At 52.9% G+C, this 22,511-nt stretch overlaps 5 protein-coding genes across 5 annotated transcripts; 3 read left to right on the top strand and 2 right to left on the bottom strand.

Annotated features, from left to right (window-relative positions):
• Positions 1-1,027: 1,027 nt before the first annotated feature.
• Positions 1,028-2,256, bottom strand: GCG54_00014843 (putative glycosidase crf1; the record flags this gene model as incomplete). Its single annotated transcript, XM_045414664.1, has 2 exons — positions 1,028-2,055; positions 2,142-2,256. Coding segments are annotated over 2 exons (1,143 nt in total), but the record flags the coding sequence as incomplete, so codon positions are not given.
• Positions 2,257-9,240: 6,984 nt separating this feature from the next.
• GCG54_00014842 (uncharacterized protein) lies at positions 9,241-10,227 on the top strand (the record flags this gene model as incomplete). The annotated part of the gene is made up of 1 exon (XM_045414663.1): positions 9,241-10,227. The coding sequence occupies one exon, from the start codon at positions 9,241-9,243 to the stop codon at positions 10,225-10,227; it is 987 nt and encodes a 328-aa protein (XP_045260785.1).
• A 5,016-nt stretch (positions 10,228-15,243) lies between these two features.
• GCG54_00014841 (putative 4-hydroxy-2-oxoglutarate aldolase) lies at positions 15,244-16,377 on the top strand (the record flags this gene model as incomplete). Its single annotated transcript, XM_045414662.1, has 1 exon — positions 15,244-16,377. The coding sequence occupies one exon, from the start codon at positions 15,244-15,246 to the stop codon at positions 16,375-16,377; it is 1,134 nt and encodes a 377-aa protein (XP_045260784.1).
• A 1,276-nt stretch (positions 16,378-17,653) lies between these two features.
• Positions 17,654-20,089, top strand: GCG54_00014840 (Tyrosinase; the record flags this gene model as incomplete). The annotated part of the gene is made up of 9 exons (XM_045414661.1): positions 17,654-17,709; positions 17,926-18,111; positions 18,163-18,239; positions 18,289-18,368; positions 18,427-18,474; positions 18,537-18,896; positions 19,066-19,220; positions 19,279-19,873; positions 19,931-20,089. 9 exons carry the CDS (start codon positions 17,654-17,656, stop codon positions 20,087-20,089), a joined length of 1,716 nt encoding a protein of 571 aa, XP_045260783.1.
• A 604-nt stretch (positions 20,090-20,693) lies between these two features.
• Positions 20,694-22,122, bottom strand: GCG54_00014839 (Molybdate-anion transporter; the record flags this gene model as incomplete). The annotated part of the gene is made up of 3 exons (XM_045414660.1): positions 20,694-21,326; positions 21,380-21,871; positions 21,925-22,122. The coding sequence occupies 3 exons, from the start codon at positions 22,120-22,122 to the stop codon at positions 20,694-20,696; spliced, it is 1,323 nt and encodes a 440-aa protein (XP_045260782.1).
• Between the last annotated feature and the right edge of the window lie 389 nt (positions 22,123-22,511).

Genomic DNA, 22,511 nt, shown 5'->3' with positions numbered 1-22,511 from the left:
GAGATAAGTACCGTGCAGTGAGTGACAAACGCCATGATCGATTCTAGGCTGCAGTGTGGCTGATGGCACGACCGCGCTGGAGGGCGGCGGCGGGACTGTTGGCTTTTGGTCTTTTTACTGGCTGCTTAGCCCGTTGGCGCATCGTGAAATTTCGCGTTTGCTTCTTTTTCCCGCGCCAAATGGTGGAAATTACGTCCGAATAAGGTAGGGCGCAGGAACACTGGCCGGGCGCGCCCCTCTCTCTCAGTCTCGGCTTTCCAAGGAGCCAAGGAGCCATATTCCCTCCCCTTCCCCCTCCGGTTGTCCCCTCATCGTGTCTTTGGAGCGGGTTCAACGCCCGACTCAAGTCAGCAAGGTGGGCCCATACTTGCTCCTTAACCTCAAACGTTGGTAATTGCACCTCCTCGTATCCGCCAAGACGTTACGGCTGATCATCTCGGTGATCCTCTTTTATGCGAGTCACCCGAAAACCCAATCGCCCGAGTAAAAATAAAGTCATTCACGATCTGTTCAGGGAGGGGGCAGAAGCCGACTCATGTTATCAAAAGAATTCTTGTTAAGCAACTAGTTCGACCTCCCTGGAGAGGCGACTGTTCTAAGGTATCATAAACCATCGGCTGAAAACACACCAAATCTAAAACCTCCTCCGTCCGAAAGCTGCAATGTTCCCATGCGAAATGTTCCCGCTGCTGCCTTCCTTTCTTCTTCCTCCTCTCGAGTGGACAAAAACAAACACCCTGAGAATCGCATGGCCGTCGCGGATCTGATCCCCATCCTATCCTCCCAAGGATCCAAGGAAAAGCCGCGGAGAGCGTGATCATTAAAAGTACCAGATTAAGTCAAGGTTGGCCTCGACTGATCGCCCAAGGCGCCCCAAAAAGCTGGGGACGGCCTGCGTACTTCAGTCGGGATAAGGATCGTGGTGGAAGTCGAAGAATTGTACAATCCGCTCTCCAAATGGGATTATTTTGTTGAGTCATACGCGTGCGTGTACGGTCGTTGATCGGGTTACTCGGTCGGGAACTGCTTACAGCAGGAAGGTGAAGAAGAGACCGGCGGCACCGAGAGCAAGGTTGGCCTTGTTCATGTAGCCGGCGCCGGTGACGGTGGCGGGGGCAGCGGTGGTGCTGGAGGCACCGGTGGCGGAAGCGCTGGAAGAGCCGGAGGAAGAACCAGAGCCGGTGGCAGTGGCGGAACCGGTGGCAGTGGCCTCGGAAGAGCCAGAGGCAGTGGCAGAGCCAGAAGCAACGGTGGTCATGGTAGTCTTGGTCTCAACCTTGGAGGTCTTGCTGGAGGCGGCGGAGGAAGAGGAATCGTCGTCGGAGCTGGACTCGGTCTTGACAATGATGGACTCCCAGCTGCCGGACTTGTCACCGTAGACGTACTCCTTGGCACCCTTCTTGCCACCCATGTTGTCGGTGATGGTGATGCTCTTGTAGTAGGCGTTGAAGGGAGCCTCGTTGAAGTCGGTGTAGCCACCGGCCCACTCGACGGTGCCCTTGGGGGCGTCCTTGCGGCCAGCAACCCAGGTTCCGATCTTGACCTCCATGGGGGTCTGGGGGAAGCGAGATCCGCCCTTGGCGTCGGCGTACTTGAGCTCGCGGACCTGGGTGCCGTCGATGGACCATCTGACGTAGTCGGAGGTCCAGTCGATGGTGTAGGTGTGGTAGGCGTTGATGGGGTCGGAGACGGGGTGGTAAGCACCGCGGTCGTAGGTGGTAGTATCACCCTTGCCGAAGTAGTTGGTCTGGACCTGGGCGGTGTCGCTGCCGATCCACTCCCAGTCAATCTCGTCGAGGTCGTCGGACTGGAGGACAACAGAGGTGACGACACCCTTGCCGGGGGCGGCCTTGAGGACAACCTCGAGCTTTCCGAAGAACATGTACTTCTTGGAGGCCATGGTGGGGGCGTCGGTCTCCTTGTTGATGGCGAAGAGAGCACCGCCATCCTCGAACTTCACAGAGGTGCCGTCGAGCTTGCGGAAGACATCGTCGTTGTTGCCCTTGGTGAAGTCAATGCTGACGGACTTGCCCAGGGCAGGGTCAGCAGGGCAGTCTAAGAACCAAGTCAGCAAGGTGGTCCCGGCAAGCGAATATTGATAATAAAAAAAACGGAAGGTGAAATGTGAAGATCATACATACCCTTCTTGGTAGGGTCGCAGGTGGTGAAGGTCTGGGCAGTGACCGCGGTAGCGGCAAGAGCCACGGTAAGGATCTTGGAGAACATTGTGCCTGTTATTGAGACTTGATGTATAAAGACTGAGATGATGGAGGAAAAGTTTGAAGGTGATGTTCTGGTTGTTGAGGGCGAGGTGTTGATGTATTAAAAGGAGGCTGGCTGTTGCTCGAGCTGAAAAGTTGGAAGGAGCTTGGGTAGGAGCGACAGTGTGGAAATAAGGGCAAAGGCTTGATTAACGAGAGACAAGCAGGTAAGCTAGAAGAGGTATGAGGGTGCTCGTGGGGAAGCAAAGTAGGAGAGGTGAGGAGGTGAACGAGAACAGACACAGACACACGATGGGGGGAGGTGGTTTTATTATCCTCTGCAAGTGAGGTGAGGCACAGCAGCGAGGACAGGGCAGCACCAGGCAGGAAGCAGCAGATGGCCCAAACTAGCTAGCAGAAACCAATACCACGACCCAGGGCCCTCTCTGCTGGGCATGGATGGCTGCAAAAAGTCTCCATGGTGCCTGGGAAGGGGAGCACGGGAGGTGACTGTGACTGTGGTGGGTGTGTGGTGGTGTGGACGGGGGATGGAGCTGGGCGAATCAATACGACCTCGTACCTTATTCAGGACCCTGCACTGGCCCTTGGTGCCCTTGATGGTGCCCTTGGGCTGGGGGAGCGACTGTCATCGGCCAAGCCTTTCAGTCCTGCACCATCAGCTGGCACCCCTGGCTGCTTGGTCTTAGCCCTTGGGTCTTTGGGTCTTTTTGGCTCTTGGGGCGTTCCTATGCGGTAGGTTGGCCGGGGTGACGGGGCCGTTCACTTTGTTCTCTGGTGCGCAGACAGCAATGGAGGAGACAAAAAGGTACTTTGTGCAGGTAGAGTAAGGTACTTGTCCACCCAAGACGTGTGAGTGGCGGCATGACCAGAAGAGAGAAGCCATGGAAGTCCACACTCCACAATGAAGGCCCCTGGAACCGGTGGGCTGCTGCTTCTTGAGTCCAGGATCCATCTGGGTTAATTTACACGCTGACCACCAAAGCCAATCAGAGTCGCCGGATTCGACCGCCTTGCCCGAAGAAGAAAGGCACCGAGTGGAGTGGCGCTGCTTTCTTTTCGGCCGGGATCTCCTTTCCGTAAGGCAGAGCCTGGGTGAGGAGACCCCGAGTTCCTTTCCTGAGAGAGAGACTCCAAAGTTCCTCCCAAGGCCTCGGAGAAGGAAGAGGAATAGAAGGAGGGATTGGAAGGGGGATGGATGATGTTGCTGCTGCTGCTGCTGCTGCCAAAGAGAGAGCTTGGAGCAGCCTGCCATCCGTTCCTGAGGGATCGGCCGGGGCTGCATGTCTGGGTGAGGTGGTACATTGTACTGAACATCGATCAGGACAACGGGAGAGAAGGCAGCCTCCAGCACATCGGTTCTCCATCGGCCTCTATCCGACGGCACCTACAGGCTACCGAGCACCTGTTATCCATCCGCCGTGCATCATTGCGGATAACGGCCCACGGGAATCAAGCATAATTTCCTGGAAAGCTCAGTCCGCGAAACCGCCGTCTCTCGCGACGTTGGATGATCAGCGCAAGAGATTGACACCAACACGGAGAAGCCACACACCACTAATACCAGACAAGTACGGATGCCGCCAGCGGAATTCCACCACAGGGCACGTCAAGATCGCCTCGTCATCGCCCATCTGTCTAGCTAGGTAGGTAGGTATCTTGACGCTGCCGGCCTCTGCATCCGGCCCGTTTCCAGCGCATTCCAACCCATCACTGCCACGAGGCAGAACATTCTTGTGCCAACTGCAAGGTAACGTCAAATGTGTCAGCCAGCCTGTCGGTTGTCCTCGCCCACTGTCAAACATCCCCGATCTCCTCCGTCTCCCGCATTCCCCATGGCTCACTCGGTGCGTCGATGATGGCTACCGCCAAACGCATGTCCTGCCCTACTCCCATGGTTGATCAGAGCGTCCTGTCGAGCACCAAAACAACATCATTACGCTTTCTTCGCCTGGGAAAATAAGGGGCGCCGCAGTCTGCAAACCAAGACACAGGCACAGACCACAGGACACAGAACATGGGACAATACTAGTGCACCGCATCGTGATAGGGCACAAGTCACAACAGCCTGCCGTCGCATCTTTGGTGATGTCTTGCTCGTCTAATAGATCGTCTCTGAAGCAATGGGAGGATCCCTGCGACGCATCCGTGACCGTCCGAGTCTGTGTTGCCTTGTCTCTCTCCATCTCTCTCTCTCTCTCTCTCTCTCTCTTTCACGCGACGAGACCGACTCAGCAACCCTAACTGACCCCCGTAAGAACCCTGTTAATCCTATCTTTGGCGTTCCCCATAGCCCGAAGTCGCGGTTGCCGTGTGCCTCCCGCTGCGAGGTCAAACTCTCTCGCAGCGTCATTGGAAGATCCCCCGGGGCCTGCTTAACTCACCTTAACCTGGCAACACATTACATTGATCTATCGTCTCAGTGCTGCTTACAAGTCATCATCGTCCAGATTTACGAGCACGTCTTGCCGCGCATGGCAGCGCGCATCGCCCTTGTCAGATTGCCGGTACGTACAGAAGGGGACTTTGGATTTATTGGATGGATGCCACGTCGAGACCCTGCATTTAGACTTGCCATGTGCCTTAGTGCGAGCGCGCGCGTGCATAATTAGGGAGAGACGGAGGGAGGATAGCAATCATAGTAAGCAAGCTGCGCCCAGCGATGCAGGAGGCGGGAGTTCTAGGCAGTTTTCTTACTATAGCCCACCTACCTCACTCACCTCCCATTGTCAACGATGAAGTTGGCCGAATCTTGGAAGCTTGGAACTTATTTCTCTGCGACTCTGCCACTTCGCGTCTCGCCATCTCCCACCCGGCCCAGTCACCGGTTGATTGATCTTCAGATTAGATGCTCAGCCGAGCAACATGCACCGAGACCCGCGGCCGCCGCCAGCCAACCACGGCGCCTCGATCCCGATATGTTGTATTCGCAGCCGAGTTTCCCTTTCATCACAGCTGTGCAATCGCCCCGTTTGTTAATGTTCCGTGATCCATCATCTCCTCCCCGTCAGCCTGGGCTGGCGCCCCCCGAGGAGTCAGAACCAGCCCATCTCAGCGTCCCTGGCTCATTGCCAAGGCTCCAGCTGCGACTTGCTGTGTCCTCCGTGAAACAGGAGTGCCTTCGTCCCGGGCTGCCCTAAGTTTCTTTTCTTCGTGAAGCTGCGAACCGACTGCAGCCCGCCGGTTCGAAACAGGCGGACCCAGGGCCGGGCTATCCAATATCCAATCCACGGTGTTGTCAGCTAGTCCGGCCCCCTTTGCCCACCGTCAATTTCAGTATCTCTCCCCACGAGCTCCGCGGCAGCAAATCTCTCTGCCGCAGATTCAATTTTTCTTAGCCTCGTTGAAAGTCGTGCCGGCGCCCGAAGGCCCCAGAGATCTTCATAATTCTCCGCTGGGAAGGCCAAAGGCCAAGGCCGGACACGGGACTTTCACCCATCTGGCATCACGCGCTATTTCCAGACACGAAGGTGAGAGACTTCTACTTTCTGCCGGTGGCGACGACCGTTTTCTGACTTTCGGTGCCGAGGTGAGTAAGGTGAGCCTGGCGACAGCCAAAAGGGCAGCAGGGCGCCATGCCGCGCCGCGCCGCAGCCCGCAACGTTCCATGACCCCGAACCCACCGGACTGTTTTTCTTTCGCAGCCCGCCTGCATGCCCGCGCCTCACGAGATCAAGGCTCGCTGCAACCATGAAAGCTAGACGGACCGATCGCCAGTCCCCGGGGGTGTGCTATGTACTAAGTAGGTACGGTACTGTACTGCATAGTAGTCCGGATACTCGTATCCAACTGGCTGGGTTGCCTCTGCCTTACTACGCAGTACAGTTTACTCACTCAACCCATCCCGCCGGCGGCTGTCAGAAGGTGGCTGTGCATGATGCTGGAGCCTGGGCAGAACAGCACAGTCAGGTAGGATGTGGTCTCTGCTTCGCTCATCATCCACCAACCCCGAGTCCATCAACCAGCCCTGCGGTGTGGACTTTGACAGAGTTCTCGCTTGCACGGGCGCTTCTTTGCTCAAAACACGACGGGACAGGCCGATCCCAGCTTCGAAACGTCACTCAGCCCACCGCTACCTTCGCTTTCTCCTTCTTGCTCATGACTTGTATGAATGGAGATCGATGGGGTCGGTTTGTCATGCCGAACCCGCCTTCCCCTCTGCCAGCCCGTGGAGACAATGTCTCTCGTTTTTGCCGACATTTCGGGTCACCTGATGCGCTACATCTTGCCTTGGAGATATTGAAATCTTGGGTACGGTCTCTCCACACGGTTTTGTGGAGGAGGCGCAGGGCTTGCAGGCTTGCAGCGCTCTCGGCCGCTGACCCTGTACCGACACCGAGTTGCTGGGCAGGTATCACGGCATGTTGATGGGCGGCGGGTATCCAAAGGCTTGCAGAGGTAGCTTGGGACTGATAGCTTGGGGGTGAAAGCCACATCACGCATGTTATTGTTTGTCCAACCAGACCACTCGGCACTTGCCACGCGATGCTGCAGGCTGTTAGACCCAGGGGGTTCCCGACTCAGGAGGTAGTTGTCCTCAGCCTTCTGCCGACAAAGAAGCCGCCAGAAATAAACACACAAACGATGTCAACAACGCACCATGGGGGGAAAATCGGCAGAGTCTAGTCATGGAATCAAGTGGGAAGCCAACCACCATAAGCGCCGTCAGGGCGGTCCCCTGAAGACAGACTAAAAGAGAGCGCCACTAGCGGCAAAGACATCTCTAAAATTAAACCCAGCAGGGCGCCCGTATCGCCAGGCTCCGAAGACCGTACCATGCCAGATGGAGCATCTGTCACCCTTCGCTAATCTCGAAGAGACCTCGCAGAGTGCTGTGAATGCAGACAGACACCTGACCTCTGCGGCATCTTCTCATGTTGCCCCTCTCGTCATTAGTCGCCGCTGCGTGGTCTCTCTGTTTCTCCAATCCGGTGACCTCACTCAGCCTTATGACTCTTGTTTCTCCAGAGACGCACATAGAAACTTGGTAAAGAGCGGTAGAACGGCTCCATATCCGCAGGTCGGGTCCGAGGACCACGCACGGCGTCTCCGACCGCTTCCCACTGGCGCGGGTCGCCAGCTGGTGATACGATCGCTTAGTTTTGTTTGGCGAGTCGATCAACCCAAACACACTCGACATCTCCAATTCTATCCATGCGCGTGGGTGCTGACATGGCCATATGATCCTTCAGACAATCAACGGCCCAATAATCCCATTTGTCAGAAGTCTTTCGTCCCAGCCGTTTCCGAAGCGCTTCCGGCCATGCGCCGTTCTCGTCAAATTAGACCACTAAGCCCTCGAATCCTGAGGATTTCCCGTGCCGCCTCCAGCAGGAGTGAACAATTGCTACCGACCGCTATTGAGTCAGGGGCATTGGTCAAACGTGAGCGAGAGTAATCATTTAGTGAGGTCTCTAGCTCGCTTCCTTACACATGGCCGTCGCCGTTTGTTCTTGGCATGAGGCATCTGTAGCCGATGATTCGCTGTCATCCGAACCCCCCGTTGACGATGCTTAGACCTCGAAGCTGATGCTGAGCTCAGACGATGGTGAAGCTTCGATCCTTCCGTCGAATCAGGATTCTCTCCGGGAGCAATGGAAAAGCGTTCGGCTCCGTGAAATTTGATCTTTTGTAGCCTTCTGGCTTTGAAGTCTTCCGTCCAGTCAATCGCGCAATGTGGCATTGGCAGATTGGTTTCCGATGCAGCGATCCTTATGCAGATGCACTCCTCTTTCCCATTAATTTGGATCCCATGAGCATGAACACTACAGAAGCGCAACTGAGACGCATGCTACTAATCTGTGGATGGATCGTATACCCTGCCTAGACAACATATGCGGCTGAGTTTGCATTTGATGCTTATTGCTGCTGCCTTGGTGTGACGTTGTACGCTCCCCAGCCTTTCTGTCCATATGGATGAAGGAAGGGAGGAGTGCATACATGCATGCTAGTGTTCCCAACCATTGTTGTTGCACAAGATCACTCTAAGGCTTGCAGATGCCGAATCGCAGGCGGCTTACTCGGCTGCGATGGCGCTGGTGTTGTGGTACGCAAGACGACCTGCCTCTTTGCAATGAACTGGAACTTGAAGGACAACAATCACTTGCTGAGAGAACATCAAGGAGCGCTCATTTATCACCGTTCAAAATCTAACATCAACCTCATACCGACAATTCAACCTCATTTTAGTTGCCAGAGAGTCTGGATGGTAACAGGGCTACCGAAGAATGCCCGTGTTACAACCCCAGCATTTCTTAGCCGTTCCCTGAGTGTCGGCTTATATGAGTTCGTTGTGTTTCATCGATTAAAAGTTTTCATTACTCTGAATGAAGACGTATACTCATATCTTAGGTGTACTTACTTTAGGCGTGATGTTAGCGCCACAACATCTTTAGAAACTAACTTCCGCGGATTTCACCAATATGTTGAGAATGATCTTTTCCCGATGTCTTGATAAACTAAAGTCTATAAACTATCCCTTCTCATCGATCTATTCATATATTGTCCTCGTAAGTGCTTCCTTGCCTTACTCATTAACCTTAGGTATCTTTCGTTCAAGGGCTGTCGCCAATGGCCGCCGTTCCCATGGTCAAGGGGTGATGCACAAATGGTTCTCAGCGTGAGCGAATTCCGACACAAAAAAGAGAAGCGTAGTTACATACCCCCAAGGAAAGATTAAGGGACATCTGGGCCTGTCTTCGTTCACAAGGGGATGATAGAGACCATCCTGGAACCGTACTGGACCGAACTTTCGATTTTGAAGCACGCACACTATGTGGTCCGGTGAAGTAGCTATGTCTGGGAGCATGGTTCTGGGCTAATTGAGTTCATGTTATCACAAAATCGTTTTGGTGTCAAGTTTTTGCAAGAAATTTATCAAGACATATTTTCCCTCGAGGGTTTAAGATGTCGGAGGCTCTTTGTGGAGACCCATCAAGCTGGATCAGAAAACCTCAACTTTCAACCCCGCATCACCACCTCCGGTCGGATTTGGACATGTACCTCACATTCCCGGTCGAAGATGTTCGAAGCATCAAGTTCGCCGCAGCTCGCAAACGCAAGCAGCGATAAGCGTCAGGCACTTCACACATTTCCACCGCCCACCATCTTCCCGCCTCTGAGGCAGCCTCACAACCAGACCATCATCTTCCTCCATGGCCGGGGCTCCAGCGCTCGTATCTTTGCGCCCGACCTTCTTGACACCTCTGTTGCTGGACTGGAGACGGACAGGGTTTCCAAATCGCTGAGAGAGTCCCTGCCAAACACTAGATTCGTATTCCCCACGGCGCCACGGTCACGGGCGACGATCTACAGACGATCCATCATCAACCAATGGTTTGATGGGAGCGGTGATTGGGAGGAGACTGTTCTGGGTCATGCGAAAGAGACCATTGAGTATTTGCATGGGCTTTTGAGGGAAGAAGCCTTGCTTGTCGGCGGCGCAGATAGAGTATTTTTTGGCGGCTTTAGTCAAGGATGCGCAACCGCCCTTGTCTGCATGTTGCTCTGGGAAGATGACCCTCTCGCTGGCATCGTGGGAATGTGTGGGATGCTGCCCATGGGTGGCGTGCTTGGCGACACTTTGCGTCAAGACGAATCTGGCAATAAAGGCTTCGAACATCACGATGATAAGCAGGAAGGAAATGTTGACATCGAGGATGAAATTTTTGAAACCACTGGCGATGACACCTTGAACCCCTTTTCACACGACGAAGGTGGTTCGCCAGGCACTCTGTTGATACGGGCCTTGAATCTTCTCCGGGAAGAGGTAGGATTTCCGCCGCTGTCATCAAACTCAGAACCTCGCGTACATGAAAGTACTGTGTTTCTTGGTCACGGTACCGAGGATGATAACGTGCTGCTTCAGTACGCTGAAGAAGCCTCGCGGGTGTTACGGATGGCCGGGTGCGATGTTATTTTCAAGATATATGAGGGACTTGGACATGGTCATTCCCCACAAATGCTACGGGACATACTTGAGTTTCTGGGGAGAGAGAAAGTCTGCTAGAAGAGACACAAGTGGGGGAGATTTGCTCAGTTCTCAAAACAAGATGTGGCGGTTTCCCTCGGAGATGTCGTTGGAATTAGAAACATAGCCTAACTTCGATGTGTGCATGGGTGGACAAGCAACATGTGTAGCACGTGTCCCCGAATGTCCCGAGAAGTCGGTTCAAGCTTACTACAAGTGGGCAAGACCTCGTCCGGGTTACTTCTCCCTGGCTGAGTAGATCCCGGTGGAGGGACGCAGGGCGTGGTGGCTTAACGATGCAAACAGAGGTCGGTCGTGGGGTTGAAAGCTATTGAAATGGTCTCCTGAAGCTTCCATGCCAGCCTAGTAATCCAGGACTTTTCTTGGAGGAGTTCAAGTAGACCACTTAGCCACCAAGAACTGCGGCACTGAAGGCGGTTCGAAGCAACATACCAGACCGAGGTCAACGAATACCAAGGAGAAGGCTTCCAATTGCAGTTGAGAAACAGATGTTGGAGAAATGGACTATTCCAAATCATGAACGCCTAAATATCTCTTGTTGAATGCCTCTCCCGCTCACGATTATTTTAAGGCTGGTTCCTAGACGGGTCAGAGGCAACGCATTCTAGCTTCTTCGTCTAAATGACCCCTGAGCGTGGAACGACCCCGCAGGTTAGGTAGCCTTGCTCCCTCTAGCGGACTAGGCATGAGAAAACAATGATTCGAGAGAATTGCCTACGCGGGGTGAGAGAACTACGGCATTACGGGGTCACCAGAGGTAACGATCTATATGTGGGTTGCCTCTATACCTTCACTCTTCACCCTCTCCTTCGCGTACGAGAACTCGCAATGAACGAGAGACACGTGTAGAGTGGCATGATCGGCTCAGGTCATCTCGGCACGAGACGGCTTAGCCAAGAAGGATTTTGATGCGCTTCATGCTGGGCGCGGAAAAGGCTTCCACGAGAATGGCCGTAGACGCGGACCTGTCGCCTTCTGAGAACGAGTGGCGCTCGGAGTCCGAAGCAAATCTAGCACTGTTTCTTGTTTTCTCCGAAAGGAAATTGACTCGCAAACTGGAGCCAAGACTCTTGACCTGAAGGTAGTCTGGCTCGGTATTGGACCAGGCTCCTGGATCACCGACGCATGACGTCCCGCCCCCGGATTTTCCTGAAGGGTGGAGACGTGGCATGAGAGGCTCGTTGCTGATCGTTGAGGGCGTGAAGTAGTAGTACCGGAGAGATGACAGCATCTTGTAAGTAAGATCTCATCATTGAGGCAATCTTAGACACGTAGCAGCTGCACCATTGGTTTCGTCTTTGGACAACAGCCATACCGAATGAAAAGAACAACTGCAGACTGAGGCCATTGCCTCGCCGCAAAATCTGGCAGTTTCTACGTCAATATCGAAAGGGAGGCCTCTCATTCGAACATAATGATCGATAACAGAACCGGATCTAAGGACACAGATGTGCCTTACAACTGGAGAGCACAGCGTGCGGAGGCATCCGGACGCCCGCCTTGGGTAATGGTGTTGTAACCCGAGGTGAGATTCATGCAGCCGGCAGAGGAAAGGGAATGGTCCCGCGGCGCAGCTGATGGACGTGCAAGAGCGGCTGAAGGAGAACGTCCACATAATCCAGGTGAATTTCTGCAATATTATGGAGAATCGGGGTCAGCAGACTGCTCCAACTACACCCTCCAATACTAACGAGAACAGCTCGGGGGTCTGGACCGATCGCACTTGAGCTAGACAAACACTGTGAGAGACTTGGTTGACTTACACTGTCAATTCGGCACGTACAAGGATGCCAAGTCTTTGGGCATTCCTACATTCGATTTCGGGGTCACGAGCGCATGCACGCATTTCAAAAGACGAGCCTGATTTGGAAGATTGCGTGCAGCTATGTGCATAGCATATTACGTAGCGTTGTCGGGGTGCAACGGATTATGAGTTCCCTCCAAACCCTGAAATTTGGAAAATTATTCAAGAGGCGAGAGGGGCGTTCGCAGATTTGGTCCAGACAATTCTCAAAGCGACGTTCCTCTTTCTGAGCTGCAGTATGCAGTGTCGGGCTTGCATAGGCCTTGATTGAATTCAACAGCAGATGTGAATGAAACCATGCCTCTCTTCAAAGCTGCTGGACTTATAGCGAAGCATGCGTTTCTTACTTCAATACTGCCATCAACGTGAGGGTTAGTTTGACTGGCAGCCATCAATCCACGTTGACTTCAACGATATCCTCAATAGTCTCACATAGTACATAGTAGAGAGAGGATTTAGAGGCGTGAATGATTGAGATGTGGTACCCATTCCCTCGGGTGAAGTCTCCGCTGCACAAAAGCAGCTTTCGGCTTGTGTTTTGAGGCATGGGTGACCTGAATTTCCTGATCCATCCCATATAAGATACTTGCAGATTCTCATATTTCTTTGGAATCTTGCTCGAGGCCGACCATCCGAAAAGATGCCAAGTTGTTGACTAGCTTCACAGCATGTCTGTTTACTGAACCCTGTTACTTAGACTAGGGTCTGCCAAACCTCCACCCGAAATTAGCGAATGACGCCCTGTTCTGTTTCTCAATGAGGCAGAAAAGCAAAAGTGTGGAGATGGCTGGAAGGGGCTGGAAGGAAGGACTCATCCTGTCCACATACGAATACGGATACCGTGATGCTCATGAGATGAACAGAAAGGCCGTTGCCTCGAGTGCTTCTTGGACAGTTAATTACATACGCGCATAAGCAGTAGTAGAACATCGACCATTTCAACTGAAGAAGAAGTTCTTCACTGCATCCCGAGGAACCTTATGGTGTCGTCTTCGCTGAGAAGCCGGGACCATGCAGCATCAGCACCGTGCCTGCGCCTAGTCTTCGTCCTGCTAACTTCCCTGCTTCCTTCCACCTCCTGTCTCAGGATTCAACCTCACTCCTTCAATTGTGTGTGACATGAAGGTGACGACCGATGTTGTTTTTGGCCCCTCACTCGCCATCTTACACTCCGTCACGCAAATATCACGCTGACTGCCAAAGAAAGTCTTACTCGCCGCTGCATCATGCAGGTAGTCCCAGGAAACCTTCAGAGCCACTTGACTGTCTCTCAATCGATGCGGAGGACCCACGACCCTGAGCTACCGATAAGGCTCAGCCGAGCGACGAGAGCTCATGAATCAATGACTGGATCGGCAGTCGCACAGTAAAGGGCTCCCGACCGGCAACGCTTCAATGATGTCGGCTTAACTCTGAGGACGTCGGAAACAGTCCGACACCAACCATCATCGGCCCAGGCTGATTCGTTCAAAAAGATATGTGACGTCTGTATTCGCCAAGCTGATCACCAGCCGCTGCTGTCAGTACCGTCTTTACCCGCACATCCATCACACTCACTCACTTTCGAACAGGTCACCAATGCTCCCGCAGACCGACGCAATGGAACCAACTTCATCACATGTAACTACCGGTCTCGATGATGGCTACTCCGCATTAATCCATGCATCTCATCCCAATCTGTCGCAAAGTACCTAGCTCGGCCAATACTTCACCGGTGAGAAACATCTTTGGCCCGAATTTCATCACGGGCCACGAAGGAGCCCGAAATCTGCACGCAAACAGCCCCACGACAGCCTCATTTCGCGATGCTTCTCGCCAACGCACTCGACATACAGTATTCTCTTCACCGGCACTGATGAGTTGCTGCCAACCCGGGATAGGTTATCAACTCATGAAGACCGATGAGGGCGAGAGGCGCATCATGTCGAACAACGGCCTTGACTAGATGTCAGAATGAAAGCACTCAAGTTTCTTCTATCAATGTACGTCGAAAAGAAGACGTTTTGTTTGGCGCGAGAAGTTGATGGATGGTGGGTTCGGCTCACAAAACTAAGCATAAGCGCCGGGCATCTTCATTGGCACCACATCACTTTCGACAGTCGTCATAACGCCCATCATCTGGTTCTGTACCGAGCCCGACCGCTTCATGGGAGATGTGACAAGGCTCGAAGCACCTCGATATCTCGACATCTCGGCCTTCGCCTGAGTCGTTTACCGGACACCGAATGATTCCAAAGAGGCCGCCGCATCGAACGGCAACGTGCCCAGTACCCGAGAAATTCCAATGTGGAAAATTGTAGCCGGTACAAGCGCTGCCTGCTACACACGTGTACTACAGGCTTATGGATCTCACTGCCGCCCACAACAGCTCACCTTACGCATGTGTGAAAGCAGCACCGAAGACATTGGGTAAAATGTGCCCGGCGGGAGCTAGCCCCCACACGAAAAGGTCGGGGATGTACCCCAGAATAATCGTCTTCTCTTCCCCAACCCATACTGGTCTGATCAAGTCTTGCCAGCGCTGGATCTTGAACCTCCCACATCCCATCTCAAGCATTAGAAAGCCTGGGGTCCATCTTAGCGGCCGTTCTCCGCCGCATGTCTCGCACTGTGTCGCGGCATCCTGGTCTAGCCGCTCACATCTTTCTGCGATCCTGGTCGCTGCACTCCTTCGTACCACAACCGTTCAGGACAAGTCAACGCTCGACGTATGAAGAATGACTCTTGATGCTTCACTGCTGGAATTGCGCGTCTTTCTCTTCCTTGCGTGATTCCAACACAAATCGGTACTTCATGGTACAAGGGACTTGGCTTCGTGTCATTCGAGTTGAGCGACATCGCCTCCATACAGGAGGAAAATTATGACTGCCAGATCGTTTCGAAAGCCACCAGCTCTCTCTGGGGCTGTGTCAAGTATGGCAAGGGAGAAGTAGAATTGGAAGTAAGAGCGTCTGGTGATTTTGCGTTAATTAGTTATGATAAAAGGGCCCCTTCTTCCTTCTCTCACACGCCTCCCTCTGCCGTCGACCAACCCTCCAAACCTTTTTCCTTTTGCATCTTCTAGACTCACTAGGGAACGTGTCTTAAATCCAGCTTTAAGTAGTCTTTTAATATTCTGTCATATTTCATTATCTGGTCCCGCGTTTCTAGCGCGTACTGTGCAACGCTACTCCTTTCGCCTGCCGTCACACCCCGGGTACGCCCATTTCCACAAATCTTCTAGGTTGACCATGGCCCCTCACAATGATGCGTCCTCATCGACCGGAGGTTTCGCAGCTGGGATCAGGGAAAACTCACTTCGCTCAAGCGCACAGTCAAATCTCAAGATCGGAAGCTCCGCGGATCCGGAATCTCATTCACCGCTGAGCAGCTCCTTCGACAGCGCCTCGCTGGGTGCTGGTCTCGACGAGAGTCGTCCGCTCGTCCCTGGTGTTTACGTGCCAACCATGTGCTTCTTTGACTCTGGCACTGAGAATGTGGACACCGACACCATTGCCCGCCATGCAGTGCGACTTGCCCAAGCCGGTGTTACCGGTCTCGCGACTCAGGGATCGAATGGGGAGGCGGTTCATCTCACCCATACCGAACGCCAGGTGGTTACCGCCACAACTCGGCAAGCCCTCACCGAAGCTGGATTCTCCAAGATGCCTATAATCGTTGGATGCGGAAGCCAGAGCAGCCGTGAGACTATCCAGTACTGCTCAGAAGCTTGGGCTGCTGGGGGAGACTATGCTCTCGTCCTGCCCCCGTCGTATTACTCCGGTCTATTTGCGCCTTCTTCCGAGACCATCCTGGGATACTTTCGCGAAGTTGCGGATTTCTCTCCGATTCCCCTTCTGATCTACAACTTCCCGGGAGCAGTCGGCGGGATTGATCTTTCAAGCGACGTTATCGTTGAGCTGTCTCAGCACCCGAACATTGCCGGCGTGAAACTGACGTGCGGCAACACGGGCAAGCTGAATCGTATCGCAAATGCCACGAGGAAGTTGGCAAAGAATCCGAATGCGGATGTGCCTGAGTTCCTCGTGCTGGCTGGCTCGGCCGACTTTTCTATCCAATCTCTAGTCGCTGGAGGACATGGCATCCTTGCAGGGCTGGCCAATATTGCCCCCAAAGCATGCATAAGGACAATCAAGCTCTTCCAAGAAGGACAGTATCAAGAAGCACAAGAGATCCAAGAGGTTTTATCTCAGGGAGACTGGACAGCTATTCAAGGAGGCGTAGTCGGAGTCAAAGCTGGCCTTCAAGCCTGGCTGGGGTATGGAGGGGTTGCGCGCAGCCCTCTGCCGAAGCCTACGCCAGACCAGATGAAGAGATGGAAGGAGGGCTTCCAAGACCTCATCTTGCTGGAAAAGTCTCTCTGAGTCGAGCTTTCTTATGCCTCTCGTGTGGTCATAGTTCCAAGGTGGTCATTGTGGGTCGAAGGAGTTTGCAGGCTTCGGAGAAGCAATTCTTGAGTCTCATTGAACCACGTCGAACGAAGTACCGTTGGAATCATTCAGGTACCGCGTTATCCCAGTTGTCTCTGACAACGAACTCAAAAGTTCTCTGTCAATCATGTATTTAGGGGTTCTATTTGATTCACAGCTCCATTATCACTTACATTATTCCCTGCACTATTGAGGAATCTTGTCCGCCACGATGCCTGGCAGTAATACAACTCATGCTGTGAAATACGTTGTGCCCTAGAGCTCGCCCTTTATGGCGGGACAGTCATGCACCACCGAACCTCCGCAAGTTCGAAATCGTTGGACCTGTCAGCTATCTCTGTGATGTTTCCTACTCGATTTCTTCGCACCTATTAGCTTCAACATCTTTTAGATGCGCCTTCACGTAACGTAACGAGCATACGGCTAGACGCCGGCATACCTAGGAGTAGGGAAACCCGCACGATCAGCTTTCCCAGCCGCATGTAATAAGGAGAATATTACTGCTGCCACGTCAGCGTTATGCGCTTTACCCGCAGAAGACTGCATCATCTACGAAGGACAACGGCAGTCTTGCGCCTACCAATGAATCTCGTCAGATCAATCACTGTGAAAATGATCAAAGCCCGTCGCAAACCTCGCCGAAAGCGGTGAGTGTGCCAGGACCTAGTTACCCTGAACTTCTGCCTGTAACCCATGCTTCAGACGGGAAGCTGCAGACCGGAAGAACGGCAACCCAGCGTAAACGACTCGTGGTGCTTCTACTTGTGACACAGGGTGGATGTTGTGATTTATGTTGGCCGTAAAAGCCGCGAATGGGCGCCAACGGAAAACACGAGCCACGGATTTTGAGAGATAGAAACCGGCCGGTCGGAGGCCACAGCGGGAAAGAGCGAACAGGGTAGACAGCGTGAGCGCCTGACCGCTCTGATGTTTCCACGACGTTTTCTTGAGGTGGCCCAGCTCGTGATATGCATGCACCCTCCCGCCGCGTACCTGAGTTTCGATAGTGCCTTGATCTTCCGGACTTCTGCTTTCCACATCGAGTTGAGGCCTCACGCCACTTTGATCATCCCTTAGCATCTAATCAGCAAGAACCTGCAAGCAATATAGAGCGGTCACACAAAGTGGCTTGGTTGCTATTTCCGTCACCGTTTGTCGGAGCGTTCTGCGATTGTTCCTGGTTAACTATCTGTGGAGCTGGATGATCGTCATGCTCGCGACCCAGGAATCAGGGCTCCTGGACATCGTCGCCCATGCCGAGCGACGGTACGCGAAGGCTCCAATAAAAGACCTTTCCACATGCTGGGTATGCCACAAGGTTGGTGACAGCGCGGGAATGAAACGGATCCGACGGCACCGATTGTTGAAGCACCAGCCTGGAAGTGCTTGACTTGACCAACGGGAATATAAACACCTTCACTTTCCCCTGGGTCTCGAGAGCTTGATCTTTCTTGGCGATCTGAAGACGTTAATCATAATCAGCTTCCTCAACGCAATGATTGCTCTACCATTCGAAGTCATACTCGTATTGCTAGTGGCCGTCCCATGGACGGCTTTTGGGCAGAACCTCCCCGTCACAGGGGTCAGGTCCGGTATCAACGCCCAGACAGGCGAGGTCCCCGCTAGAAGAGACATCAATAGCCTCTATGACGAAGGAGGACCCCAATGGTTACATGACTGTCTCAGACGAGAGAGACTAAGTTGCTGACATTTCTCCAGGGATTTGTATGTGGGGGCGCTCACGGCGATGCAGGATGCGAATGAAACGGACCCAGTATCTTTCTTCCAGATTGCCGGTAAGAACTGCGTGTTTTATTTGACTTTCTAGCTAATGGAGAGTCTTAGGTATTCACGGGCAGCCGTACATGGCTTGGTCTGGAGGCGGGCCGCAGACAGGAGCCGACGCAGGGTATTGTCCGCACAATGTAAGCAACCTTAACGTACCTGAGAGTTGATATTAACCTGGTTGACATTCGCAAACAGCAAATGCTATTCGGCACCTGGCATCGTGCGTATCTTTCACTGTATGAGGTTTGTGCACCGTTCCACAGGTTCAGGCTTGTCTCCAGGAAGAACTGACACTCCCGACACAGCAAGTCCTTGTACAGCATGCCAAACGACTCGCCGCCGCCTATCCAGCCACATCAAGAAGGCAGTATGTCGAAGCTGCCGAGGATCTACGTTTAGCATATTGGGACTGGGGTGCCAATTCCAACGTGCCTCCAGTGACCGCACTGCCAACAGTCGTCATCAACAGATCGGACAACGGTACCCTTCGTCAGACCACAGTCCGGAACCCTTTCTTCAGGTACACATACCCAGAATCTGCACTTCAGGGCGACTTTGGCAAGTTCGACGGGAACAACTACACAAAACGATGTGTAGACGATGGGCAAAGCTTCCCAGAGTCGGCGAATGACATTCTCTCGGGGTTCAATCTCAAGGAGAAGGTGGTAAGTTTGAGACACTCTTCCGCCCACAGATCGAAAGCGATCGCCCGGGGCCTTTTTTTTTTTTTTTTTTTTTTTTTTTTTTTTTTTTTTATTTTANTTTTTTTTTTTTTTTTTTTTTTTTTTTTTTTTTTTTCAAGTTGTACAGCGGACACTTGCTGATTGATTACAGTACAACGTATTCCTAACAGCGACCAGCTTTGACGAAATGGTCTCGGCGCAATCTCAGGGCGCCAACTTTGAAGGCCCTCATGGCGAGGTGCACGTTGGAGCAGCCTGTGGCCAAGACCTCGTTTACTTGTCGACCTCGGCCTTTGATCCCCTATTGTAAGTTGAACCTCTCATTATCACACCGAGGTCACCTAAATCTGACTCTGATCTTCAGCTGGCTTCATCACACCAATGTAGACCGCCTCATAGCCTACTGGCAGGCTCTTCATTTCGAGAACGCGACCATGCACTTTTCGTACCCCTCGAATCAACTGTTTGCGACGCCTCGAGGGACCATCACCACACCAGAATCGCCAATGATGCCATTCATTGGTAGAGGAGGAGAGCCTCTCACCAGCGAGTCGGTGACGCAAATTCGTGATTGGGGGTACACGTACGCGCCCATACGGTTCTGGGAGGAGGCGCCTGGAGAGACGAAAATGGCGGTCAGCAGGACCGTGAATAGTCTCTATGGTCCGCAGGTACCTAACTCGTTCCGAGGAGTGAAGAGACGCAAAGCTGCACCGAGGACGGAGTACTTCGCCAAGGTTCAAGTTGAGAGGAGTGAGCTGGAATTGCCGTGCCAGGTGCAGTTGTTCATGAATGGTGGCCTAGCCGGTTCCTTCACCTTATTAGACATGCCGAAGCAAGGTAAAAGTTACGACCAGATTCCTTTGAGGAGGGCTATGAAGTCGGCTAGCATAGGAGGATCTTCGACGAAACTAAGTCTGGAGTTGATCGATGATAACCTGGAGGTAGTCATCAGGAAGGTGAGTTCATTCTTGTTTACGTTACTAGGAGAATTTTGACTGACATTCATCCTTCAGCTGGACGGAACGACGATCTCACTCGAAAGGGTCCCTAGTCTGGAAATCGAGTTGGAAGACGTCGAGATAATCCCTTCTGCAACGCTCAACGAGCTTCCAACCATTGGGAAGTCGAGCAGACGGACTGCAGTTGCTCGCCCTCTAGCTGTTGTTGGATGATGCAGCCTCAGAGTCTCTCTTTGCCTTGTACCTGTGTATCTAATTTCTAATTTGTTGACTTTCCTTTGCCGGAGGGGACGGGATACTATGTGACTACTTAATATTTCGGGCGGCAATCAGGAGTAATGAAGCAAGGCGGTATCTAGATGAGGAGTTGTACAAATCGTCCTGTCAAGTTTGAGAATGAGACACTATTTGAAATGTGACGACCCTATTCATCAGGTGATGTTAACGATTTGTCTATTCCGCGTGTTTCGGTGTACACATGCTCGCTCGGTTCCAGAGACACGATGTGTGTGCATGCGCAACGTCGGACGTGCTTTCAACGCAAGGCTTAGCCCTGGCGCAATGAGACCCGACACCAGGGCGAGCGGGCGAGCTTTAAACGGCCCGATGGGATTCGTGGGATGACGTGTCCAACGGGCGCTTAAGTCGACGTCAGTCAGTCGGTGAACATCTTAGCGTGAAGTCGGAAGACGAGTCAAATCTGATTTCCATGCTTGTGGAATGAGTATGGCTCCTCTGTTGGACATGTCGGACATGTAGATCCTAAATATTATCACATTATCTCGTCCCGTTTAGTGCCAGACTTGCAGCCATCCACTCATACATCCTGTCCACCCATGAGCCATAACGCGCCGCAACTTGCCTGGAGCAACATGCCGCACACGAGGAACACCTTGTTTGCTCCCTCGTCACTTGTGAACATCAGACTGACAACAACGAACAAGTTGAGCGGAATTCTCAGAACACCGTAAACCTGCGCGCGTACGCCATCGTCCACAACCTTGCCCTTGAGGTAGCCCATGGACGGGAAGTAAAGTCCGACACAAGCTTCAAAGAGACAGAACAGCCAGAAGGTAACCTGCTCGGGTCGCGCACCACCGGTGCCGAGAGCAAAGAAGACAGCGTTAGCTGCTAGTAAGACTGCGAACAGCAAACGAGACGGAGTTGAGACCATGGCAGACAGGCGAGGATACAAGAGGGAGGCGAGTAGAGTCGAGGCCATGAAGGCAGCGAAGATGATGCCGTAAGGCAGGGTGTCCGGAGAGGAGGAGGCGGCGACGAGGACGGGACTCCAGAGAACTACAAAGAGATACATGGAACCCTCGAACATTGTTGACGCGAGACCGATGGTGAGTACGCGCTTGTCAGTCATCGTGGTCCACAGGCTGGATTTCTTTCCCTTGGAAGCCTCTTTGGACAAACTTTGGCCCGTGGAACCGTAGTTCTCGTCCTAAACACCCATTAGACCAAGTACCAAGATCTGCGCAGTGACAGGAGTCTTACCCATTGGCTAGTAATGATCCCGGCGGCTAGCACGAGCAATCCAATGCTAGCGAGAAATGGCGACTTGCGCGTTCCGGTAATGGAAACGAGCCACTCGCTGGCAACGCCGCTGATAATGGCCACAATGCTGTTGACGGTGCTCATGAAGCCGAAAGTTCGCGACAGGTCCAGACCTTTCTCCCCGAGACGACGGGCGTGAAAGTCGGTAACCATCCAACTCTCAAAGACACTGAAGAGAAGACTGGTCCCGAGACCTCCGAGGACGCGGCCGACGAAGAGTAGTGGCAGGCTCGGGATGGTGGTGAGAAGGCATGAGAGGGCGTAAGCAGCGCAGAAGAAGAGACAGCTCGCCTTGCGGCCGTGACGGTCGGCCAGGGAGCCGATGAAGTAGCCGGCTACAGCTCCAGAGACAAATCCTGTCGTGAAAAGCGTCGGGACAAGGTCTGAGGAGATGCCGTGCTCATTCTTGTACAGAGAGTAGAGAAATGGGCCCTTGTGATCGTGTCAGACAGGTAAGATTAATTGACTGGTTGGTACTGATTTACCTGAAGCCAATCCGAGCCCATGACGAGAGCGTAAACGACGTAGAACGCCCATTGCGATCCTTGCTGGGGTTTCTCTTTCTTTTGTTGTTTCGCGCTCTTCTCATCCTTTTTGACGGGTTTATCAGTGTTGCTTGAGGCGAAGAGAGCGCCACAGGCCGCCAGAAGGCCCGTGAGATTCAGCTGGTAGATGTCCAGCATCTTGACAGTTGTTCGAGAGGAAGTAAATGACGACTCAAACCCGTTTTGCAAAAAGAAGACGAAGGAAAAAGGAAAGCCGGAAGATCAAAGAACAGACAATGGGCTGAGGAGCTCAAGATGTTTGAAATCGCGAAGCTCCATGTGTCCTTCTCCATCCTTGGGGCAGTTTGCCGGGGGCCAAGCTGGAGCATTGGGTGTTTCGGGCGCCTGCCTCAAGGGGCCCCCTTCTACATTTAACACTAAGGCACGGATGCGTAGAAACTCGACCAAGGTTCATCTGTCTGAATCAGTAAGACGATGTTCAGACGAAAGACTCCCAAGCATACTGAATCCCATGTCTAGCCATGATGAATCTGCAAATCAACGACTGAGCAGATGAGGGAAGAAAA

Source organism: Colletotrichum gloeosporioides (genome assembly GCF_011800055.1).
Source record: "Colletotrichum gloeosporioides strain Lc1 chromosome Unknown consensus_66, whole genome shotgun sequence".
NCBI classification, from domain to species: Eukaryota; Fungi; Ascomycota; class Sordariomycetes; order Glomerellales; family Glomerellaceae; genus Colletotrichum; species Colletotrichum gloeosporioides.
Note: the sequence above shows the minus strand (reverse complement) of the source record. Positions and strands in the feature narration are given on the sequence as shown.